Source organism: Colias philodice, chromosome 2 (genome assembly GCF_061535455.1).
Source record: "Colias philodice isolate Cphi_HAF_F1 chromosome 2, ilColPhil1 Martin Lab GWU primary, whole genome shotgun sequence".
Taxonomy (NCBI): Eukaryota; Metazoa; Arthropoda; class Insecta; order Lepidoptera; family Pieridae; genus Colias; species Colias philodice.
The window spans coordinates 12,867,246-12,877,976 of NC_143087.1; the positions used below are offsets into that span (position 1 = coordinate 12,867,246).

Consider the following 10,731-nt stretch of genomic DNA (forward strand, 5'->3'; position numbering starts at 1 on the left):
TAGGTATACGACTTTTTATTAACTACTTAATATTTTCTTCATCGATTTTACGCGAGTATACTTTTCTATTATTATCTAAGTATTTTAACATAATATTTTAAACGAGATATTAATTTTATCCCATGACCATCGCTGTAGTATCGCAAAAAATTCTTAATTATAGTTGTTAGTGATTTGTCTAATTCCAATTTAATATTCAAGCCGAGATACACGAGTGTGTAAGAAAACACACAAGTGTGGTTGTACTGTGGGTTGTACCGTAATCACGTTAGTATTGCGATTATACCCTACTTAGTATAAGTACACGAACATTACCTACTCATACACTATACCTAATATATAGGTTTTATGTTTAATAACTAGGTCTGGTAACCTGGTTAAAGTACCTAGGTATTTAGATTAATATTTGTCTCGTGTTAATCTCCAAAAGTTAGAATACATATATACAAACAGAAACTTGAATCGTGACTGTTATGTTATAGTCATGTAAGACTTTCACAAAACTATTTCTTTTAATGTAATATTTGTTTGGCCGATCGTATCTGCCATATATACTATATTATATCATCACGGTCATCACTAACAGGAGCACTGCGGGGCACAGCTGGTAATAAGTTAATACCCAAAGTATCATAAATCTTATAAGGAAGGATAGAAGTAAAACACAAAAAACATTCAATATTTTATTCCATGTACACTTTAAATACTCTCACATTAACCCTATACTACTCTTTGGTCTATACCCGTGGTACAGGGTCTATTCGACCATGACCTCAATGTGTACGGATCCCATGCCTTCCGCTCTGTCGTATTTTATGTTGTGGGCCCAGGCTCTGCATTCTATGTTGATTAACATACCAGCTGAAAAAAAATACTTTTAATAATATGACTAACTGGGTACAAAGTCGCTTTATCTGTCCCTATGTATGCTTAAATCTTTAAAACTACGCAACGGAATTTGATGCGTTTTTTTGATGAGAGCGATTCAAGAGAAAGGTTTTAGTATATAATTTATTAACTTTTAGACAAAGCGAGCGAAGCCACGGGCAGAAAGCTAGTAAGTATATAAATATAAAACAATATAATGTGGAATGAAAGCATTAAATAGAACTGCGGATTTATTATTATAGCGTGTAACGTATTAACATGATAAAAGGCAAGCTGCGATTTTTATCTCACTATGAACTGTATGGAAACGGACTTTTCATAAAAAAAAAAAAAATAGGAAATATGCTTTAATTCGTAAATTTTAAATTTGTTACTCTCTTGGGAGGAGTCATTACCATGAGAAGAAGAACAAGAAAGTTATAATTAAAATATCATGCAAATACATATGTATAAACAGTAAGACATTGGACAAAAAAAAAAATAGTCAAATTTATAGTTCTTTACACAATATTCATACAGAGAGAAAAAGTCACAAATAATAGAAAATTAATTATCAAACAACAAACTTACTCCTAGGCCTTTGTAAATGCACAGCCACCAGTGGACTAAGATATCCCTCTTGGTTGGTATACGGGAAGTAATATCCCGGGAACCCTCTGTACGGTAAGTATTGTATGGGACCAATGTTCTCTCTGTCAGCCGGGTTCTCACCCTGGCATGATACCCATACCATGTTCAGCTAGAATCGAAAGAATAGTTTATTAGTTCGCTTTTTTTATTCCAAGATGTGTTTTTTTAATAGTGTTTATTAATTACACACGTATTTTTTCGGTGCGGTAATTTAATAAAATATTTAATATGGGTTTAAAGAGAAAAATTTTGCGAAAATTGAACTGTCCAAAAAAAACTTAATATTTATTCGAAAGCTTACCTACATAAGAAACAACCTAGAAATCATGGAACTGAAATTGGTATTATGACGGTAAAACGCTGCTATAGATTTACACGTGATTAACCTGAATAGACTGCTCTATATTGGGGATTAAAAACATCGCTAATGAGACTTCATTTGATGAACATTATTATTAATTAAACCAAAAATAGCTTTAAATAAAATAAAACTCACATAATTTTTATCATACGCAGTCATGTTCCGAATATGGTCCTTCAAGTCATCTGGCATGGCTTCAGGCAACGTATCCGCGCTGTCATAGAAAGCGGGTTTCCAGCCATATATTTTGTTTAACTTCAGGAATACACAGGGTGTAGACTTATGGTATGCGAAGTTATTATCTTCCACACAAGGGCCCCAAGCACTAATGTCTACGTCACAGACTTTGCCGGCAGGTGGCGGTAGTTTGAAGTCACAGTTGTGGATATTTTGACCCGCGATTGTCTTCTTACCGTCGCGTTTGTAGGCTGCGAAGGGTTAAACATACAATTTCATTCAGATTCTTTATGGTCGGGGTAATAGTTCTAGGAAATATAAAATGTCTTTTGGATATGCAGCAGTGTACAATAATTTATTAATTGATTTTATTAATAAATTAACTTATCCCACAATTTAAATTCGAGATGTCACTATGCACTTATCTTCCCACCATCAACAATTAATAAAAAATGTTACAAAATTTTAATCGCATCTGCTGCATTCCACCTGCATTCTAAACCTTATGTTAAAACTTTAAAAGTAATGATGAAAATTTGCATCTAAACTAACCTTTCAAAAACGTGGACAGCTCGTTAACCCAGAGCTGATAACTGCCCGGATCGTTGCCTCTGTACCAGATCACGCTACTAGCGACCTCAGGCGGGGTGGGGCGGAACCCTAGCCCCGGGTTGGTGCCGATGATGGAGCTCTCTAGCTGCCAGCGCGGTTGTCGCGCATCCAGCATTTGGAGGAATGTCCACATACATATGACTACAAGGAGCGCGAGTGCCGCGTAGAATATGAAGTAGAATAACGCGATTTTTGCTGCAAATAATGTGATTTTTGAGACATGGGTTCATTAATTAAGTGCTTATAAGCCTGGTGACTGGTCGTAATTTTTTGATTCAATAGTTGTTATAATTTGTAAAAAGGTTTTTACTACCTTCGAAATTAGATTTAATAAGGTTATAAATAAATCAAATTGAAAATTCTATTTTGATGGTTGGTAGCATAAACAAATGTCAGCTGATAATTAACCGGAAGAAATTGATGTAAATAAATTAACAAAAGCATCAAATACACTACATCTTAAACTTAAGGTTAGGGTCCTTGATACACTATGTCATAGTTAGCTAAGTTTTGTTAACAAAATGTGTTTGTATTGGGTTTCTTCTAGAGAGAGTTCCTCATAAACTAGTTTTATTCTCTGTTACAAAAAGTTATACTATCCCATATAAACTAAACTATGTTAATAAATATCATACTTGGTCCAAGTGGTATTAAATCCTTTATTGTGACATCATTGCTAGTCCGGCGAAATTGTAAGGATGCAGACGTTTAACTTACATTATGTGGGGTTATTATATCTGGTTTAGGCCGAATTTGATTAGCAAGAGCCGAATAATATTATGTAGAGTCAAGTCAAAGTACGAACTTTTGTTTAGAGTTCAGACTTACTAGTCATGTAAATCTGAAATATCTGGATAAAGAATACATAGACTGACAATTGAAAAAATAAATGTGAATGAAATGGAATGAAGATGGACAAAAGGTTACGCATATCGTATGGTGTAAATGATACCTACACATAGTTTAATCTTCACTTTCCCTGTTAATGTGACAAGGATTTTTAGCATCTCAAAATTTCTGAGTGGTTTTCTTTACAATTCATACCTACATAGTTATTTTTCCAAATTACACTTATCACTGGATACAGAGAGATCTGTAGAGTACCAACGTATTTCACGTCATAAAGTTTTTAGCCAAGGGTCACATCCCCAAACCCAAGACTTCAAAAACTAAATCAATACTACAGAAGAACTATAGATGCTAAAACTAGAAGTTGTACTATAGCTATAGAACATCACAACGGTCCAGTGGCCGGTGCGGCAGGATGTGACAATGAGACCAATTCGCCGCGACGCTTCCGCCCGGGGGCGTCTTGTGGACCTTGGCTGCTCTTTTACTAATGGACCACGGGTTTTTGAGATTATGACTCAAGATTTTAACATATGTTTCGATGTCTATGAAATTGGGTAATTTTTTCGAGTCTGGGTGTAAAGGAATTCCCTTGTGTGTGCCGTTTGACTACGTGATTTTTGCTATGATAAAAATTATTTCGATCAATTGTAAAACTATGTGCAATGCAATCCATACTTAATATTATAAATGCGAAAGTAACTCTGTCTGTCTGTCTGTTACTCAATCACGCCTAAACTACTGAACCAATTTTCATGAAATTTGGTATGGAGATATTTTGATACCCGAGAAAGGACATAGGCTACTTTTTATCCCGGGAAAATGACGCAATCCCGGAAATCCCATGGGAACGGGAACTATGCGGGTTTTTCTTTGACTGCGCGGGCGAAGCCGCGGGCGGAAACCTAGTAATCTATAAATGTTTCGATTTTGTAATATGGTAAAGGATGAAAGTTAAGTAGTATAAAGAATAGGAGATGATCTCAATAGTCCTATTTTGGCTAAAATGATTGGCTTGGAAATTTTCTTATCATGATAGCTATCCTAATGTAAATATTTAATTCAAATTCATTGCAGCAAATAGCACCTTTTATAAGTAGAATTTCTATTTTTTATTGACAATTTATTGGATTGTAAAAATTAAGTAAAAAATCTAATTAATTTTAAACAATCTTCAACGATGATTGCAAAAAATCGTTCAATAAACTTGCACATATGAATAATAATTTTAATGTGTTTGATATATTTTCTGCCTGTAGCAAAATATTTGAAAATATTATAATTGATTGACGATAATCCTTCCTTGTTTATAGTAATCAAGGAAGGTAATTTTTTTTGTTTAAAAAAAAAGCTCAGCAATAAAATTGTTAATAATATGATATTTAGGGTATATTCGTGTCCACATTTCGCAAATTGCGAATTTGTTAGCGGAATTATCAAAGAGGCACAATGCATTGTATTCTATATCTGTACAATTCTTTTACAAATTACAATACCTATCGTTATATACTGTTATATTATATGGTTCTATACATTTCTGTCACAATGTACAATACCTTACATCACAAATACTTACACCAGCTAGCCCCCGTGCGGCCGCAGAACTGCCTCGTCTTCGGGTTCCATATGAACCTCTTCATCAGCTGACTCTTGGTGAGCGGCGGTTCCTTCTCCCGGTAGTAAAGGTTGAACCGCTCCAAGCTGGTCAGGTCAGACGGGCGCTTTTTGACCGTCATTTTGGATGTTTTTAACCAACTGTTTCAAAAAATTAGATGGTATTAAATTGTGTTGTACAACCGTTGAAGTTATCATGCCTCTACTTATTATATTTCATACACATTAAAGTTTATTTTTACTTATTCGATAGTATCTTTAGAGTTGCATATTTTAGGATTGCAAATTTGCATGGGTGGTGATAGCTCACCATCAGGTAAACCATTAGTTCCTAAACCAACTACGGTATACAAAAAAATCGTGCAAACTCAATATCTAAAGAAAAAAAACAAGTGGAAATATTTGGACTTACGTAGTATCAGCGAGACAGACGCGGTCCACAGTGCACACGGGCCGCGGCAAATGCGCCCGCGCATTCGTACACCGACGCAGGATAATGGGATGGCTTCATGCAGTGACATCATGTCGCGTGTATTTCATGATTTATTCCTTTATTTTGTTATGGATGATTGAAGGGAAGCTGTTATTCTGATTGCAGGAAAAATAGGTATTCTATGCCCTTACGAAAACTGTGGTGTTGGCGCATTTTGCATAGGTTCTTCTGTAAATACAAAAACCATCTGTAAAACAATCTGTCGTTTTGTATAAAAGCTATGGAAAATAATTTACCAATGATAATACACATTTAATTTAATTTCTTCTCTTCTACTGCCTGATAAATGATAATAGTTGTATAATTACATGATTCTAGTATTATTTTCCGTACGTCCGTTAAATTTTGTTTTTGCGTATATTTTACACTGTCTCACTACTGCATAACACCGTCTCTGTCCCCCTGGCGGCATCAGGGCTAACTATTAGCGGGAGGTGACTCCTAATAGTTTCAGATTCCCTTTAATTATCTTTACCTCGCACGCTGAATGGTCTGAGTAGGCACATCCCGTGACATTCTCTGCGATTTAACTGCAAGATTGAAAAAAATGGGCAAGGAATTTCAGAAATAAATTATTTAAGAACATCTATATGTATATAAAATTCTCGTGTTGTGAATTGTGACACGATTGTTAATTTGTTAATCAAACTACTCCGAAACGATTCTCATAAAATTTTGTGTGCCAACATCTATTTTTCATACCCCTGTGATAAGAGTAAGGCAGAACAACGTTTGCCGGGACAGATAGTTTGTTTATAAATATTTACTAAAGATGATCGAAAGTATTTACAAGTCAAAATAAATTATATTTCTAAGGATTACACAACAGAACAGCCTGATTCTTTCTTCAACCGTATGATCGTACATAATTCAATTTGTGGTAGAGCACGCTCTCTTAAAGAAAAACAATAGATATAAGTTCGTATACCTACTATGAGAAAAGTACATTTGGATATGTTTTTGATTACTTCGATGATCAACTATTTTAGTATCACGTTAAGTATAGATAAATTTTAAAATATGGTTAAGTCCTGAGATAACATTAATAAAAATTACAACCGGTGAATCACCATTTTAAAAATCGGTAAAAAATTAGTACGCCCTTCATAATTAGTATTGATATCACACGCCAATTCAATCTGCTGCCAATTTGTAACCTGTTTTATATTTTATTTAATCTTATCCTCATTACAAACCAATCTTAAAATCAAATTACATGAACGCACAAATCAGCTTCCGCGAATCGGAACGGGGTTAACTTAATAAATCGTTATTCGACATTCGACAATGATCCAACATCTTTTATTGTAATGGAATAAAAAATACGCGCAGGGATTGCCTTCGGCTGAGCGTCAATCAGTGGCTAGTGGTGGGTACTGTCGATTAAATTTTATCGATACGGTAATTTCGCTACTCAGAAAAAATAAGCATTTAACGCATTCGTATTATAAATGTGCAAGTATGAATATTTATTTGCATTTTTTTGTTTGTTAATTATATTTGTAATCGAATCATTCAGTGATTTGAATGATCAAATTTACTGCTCTTACTTTAAATACAATTATGTATCATAAATGTTTAAGTGATTCTTTTCTATTTACTATTTATAGGTGAATAGATAAGCTCTACACAATATACTCTAAGAGTTTGACGACTTACTTTGCCGATTGTTAACAAAAAATATTTTGTCATTTTCTTCATTTTTTATAAATAAAATGTATCGGATATCGATAAATCAACAGCGCAACACTACACTCATATAGCGGGACTGTAGGCCACAGGGTGAGATATTTCGCGCACCGCCTCCTCGATCACTTGTACACATCACTCACTACTACGGAACCTCTTGTAATTGCATTAGGGTTGTACCTCGATGACTTTTTTTTTAGAATATAAATGTCGATTGAGACGCTTTTAGTTTGTAGGTAATGCATATGCGACAATATCATTCATGTATGTTATTTTATTAAAAAAGTATTAGAATAGTTATTTTAACTAAATTATATTATAATATTAATTTTAAAATACAGATGCAGAACTGACTTTGAACAAAATAAATCTAAATCTAAATACATAAATATATTAGTAACTCACACTGTTTTGTAATTTTAAAAGATAAGTTATTACACACCAATACTTTAATTAATATATGAATATCTTTTAATTCATATTATTTTTAACTAATCACTAATTATTACCTATTGAACATACATGCCAAATTTAATTTTATTTTGCATCTTTGGCAGCCCTATAAATGATTTTACAGCGAGACACAGGCTCTATCTTGCCGCTGAGTTGCATATAAAAGCTTGTCCTTGGAACTTTTCGGCAACTTTGGAGCTTTCAGTCAACCAACATGGAAGTGAAGTACAGCATTTCTTTTATTGTAAGTTTTTTTATTTTCCTATACTTGATCAAAAAAACAAAATCCTTAAAATAATATAATATGAGGATAAACATATGGCATTATAAATATGGTTTTGCATTTTATTTGTGGTGTTATATGATTTTAACCATACAATCTTTCTTTACGGAGAAAGACTACAAAAAAACTGTTCAGGAAATTTTGTATTTACTTACAGTTTCATTCTCGTTTGATATGTGTTGTTGTACAATACTTTTTTAACCCAATATTTTTATATTTATTTAATTTTGTGAAATGAAGTAAATTTACAACAAATGTTACCTATATTTCAATAAAAAATGGTGTGCTAGGTCAGTATTACGGCTTGAAGAGCAGTCCACACGAGTGGAGTCGTGACACAAATAATATTTAATTCATATAGATGTTCTGTATATTTTATGTATTTAAATATTAAATAAATAAAATATAGTATAGTATAGTAAAACTATAGCATAGTACTATTCACTACAATGCATGATTTTTGGTTATGAATGAAGTGTATATTGTGTTTAACTTAAAATTTTTGTATCAAGTCGACATGGCAAAATAATTAACATAATTGAATTTCTATAGATGCATAATAAGAATACCTATTTTAAAATCGTTTATCAAAGACAATTAATTAAAGAGACGATTAATTTTGCCTTTGCAAAAATCATTATAAATGATGTTGTGCAGTTTTAGCCACAAAATAATCAATGATACCTAGAGAAGCATCAAGACGCGCAATAACTAATTCAATAGCGATTCTTGCAACTAAGCTACAAAGTACAATTTAGGTCGCAAAAAACATTCCGATCCTAATACGATATTGAGTGAATGGTCACTACATAATATAATCGTAACTTTTTCTAAATATCTGTAGATTTCATCGGTTTTGATTATAAAACCCATGTCTACCTATTACTATATTCATGTTTATATCAACGTCTTTGTTTCAGATCATAGCCTTCATAGCCCTTCGTGACGTCACCGCGACAGCAACAACGAAAGATCTAAGAACAGGAGGACTTCTCAAGCCGCAGGCTGAGAAAATCATCAACGGGGTCATTGACATCGTACAGAGCCACAAGAACAAGCCGCAACAGAACCAATATCAAAACTACCCGCAATATCCACAACAATGGAACTCCCAAGCGAATTATCAAAACGGGAATTTCCAAAACGGTTTCAACTCCCAAACTCAGTATCAAGGACAATTCAACGGACAGGGCCAATATAACTATCAGAACGGATACAATCAAGCTGGAAATTTTGCCCAAAACAACAATTACCAAGGATTCTCTGCACCTAGCCAGGGTTTTAGCACGCAAGGTCAAAACCAGCAGTACCAGATCGTTTACCAAAACACACCAAATCAGTTTGGTCAAGTGACCAACGTTGCTCAAACTGTGTCCGGGCAGAATGGCCAATATTATGGTACGACACAAGCTGTAAGTCAGCAAGGAAGTACAGGACAGTATCAAGGAAATGGGCAATACCAAGGATCTGGTCAGTACCAGGGCAACAATGGTCATTACCAGGGCAGCACAGGGCAGTACCAGGGTAATGGACAGTATCAGGGCAGTTCTGGACATTACCAGGGCAACGAAAGTGGAACCATTAATGGACAAGGTTTCCTAGTACCTAATAACCAGGGACAAGGCCCTACTTGCGTTTGTCAGGCGTGGACCAAACCACAATCTGATGTATTGAGTGATGCACCACTCCCAGATAAAGTAGAAAAAGCAGGAGATCCAATGCAGCAGGCTAGACTTAATATGTAATATGTCTGTTATCTAACTCCATTCAAGTTGACAAAGAACTTAACTTCACTGGAGTTGATTTTGCATTTTTTAGCGCCTGGTGAAATAAAATAGTGGAATGTATTTTGTTAACTGGAGCTAAGAGAAATATTTCAGGCGTATTTGAAATCTATTGTATTGTAGAGCGTATTGTATTTGAATAAATTTATAGCTTTATATTTGATTTTTAATTTCCTACACAATAAAAAAAGAGTTATGGCTGCATACATAATTACTGTAAGACTTAAAAAATATTTAAAAAGTTCTCCGAAGCCATTTCACACTAATAAAATACCTATCTAGATATCTTTCATAATTATTTGTACAAAATCGTATAAAATATAATTTCAGTAAGAATTATTTTTAATCGGTTTAAGACGACTTTTTTATAATATAATTGCCCAGTTATTATAAAGTCTATCAAAAATACATTTTAGCAATACCTAGTAATTTTTAACATTTTAACCTACAATAATTGTTGTGTGTTCCTCGTTTAAAAAGTAATTAAATTCAAAAGGATTTCCATAAATAGAAACGAAATAAATAGAATCATGTAAGCAGTAATACTAAAAATACACATAGTTAATAACGCGAAAAGTGCACAATGTGTCAGAATTAGGTTTCGAAATCATCAATAATGTAAACTTAATATTCATATTTCTATGTACATGTCTAGGCCGATAACCTATGATCCTGCTATGCCTAACAAACTTAAAGAAAATGCCTATCTTAAAATAGCACCTTATGTCGTCTATATATAGAGAACATGGCAGCATATACTCTAAAGATTGTAGCCTAATTCAGCGTCCAACATAACATGAGCTCTCACGCCTTTTCCATAGTGCGGAAAATTGATCGGACCGTACTGGTACATCGGAAAAGCGGGGTCTTGCGCTCTGGTTTCGGGTAGCGAGATGCG

At 33.9% G+C, this 10,731-nt stretch overlaps 2 protein-coding genes across 2 annotated transcripts; one reads left to right on the forward strand and one right to left on the reverse strand.

The window, feature by feature from the left end:
* Positions 1 to 670: 670 nt before the first annotated feature.
* Positions 671 to 5,611, reverse strand: LOC149490887 (sodium/potassium-transporting ATPase subunit beta-2-like). Its single transcript, XM_089711351.1, has 6 exons — positions 5,544 to 5,611; positions 5,094 to 5,272; positions 2,609 to 2,863; positions 2,015 to 2,307; positions 1,459 to 1,627; positions 671 to 861 (listed from the first exon to the last, which is right to left on the reverse strand). The coding sequence occupies exons 2-6, from the start codon at positions 5,251 to 5,253 to the stop codon at positions 758 to 760; spliced, it is 981 nt and encodes a 326-aa protein (XP_089567477.1). The 5' UTR covers positions 5,254 to 5,272; positions 5,544 to 5,611; the 3' UTR covers positions 671 to 757.
* A 2,369-nt stretch (positions 5,612 to 7,980) lies between these two features.
* LOC149490888 (uncharacterized) lies at positions 7,981 to 9,794 on the forward strand. The gene is made up of 2 exons (XM_089709960.1): positions 7,981 to 8,014; positions 8,977 to 9,794. Exons 1-2 carry the CDS (start codon positions 7,981 to 7,983, stop codon positions 9,792 to 9,794), a joined length of 852 nt encoding a protein of 283 aa, XP_089566086.1.
* The last annotated feature ends 937 nt before the right edge of the window (positions 9,795 to 10,731 follow it).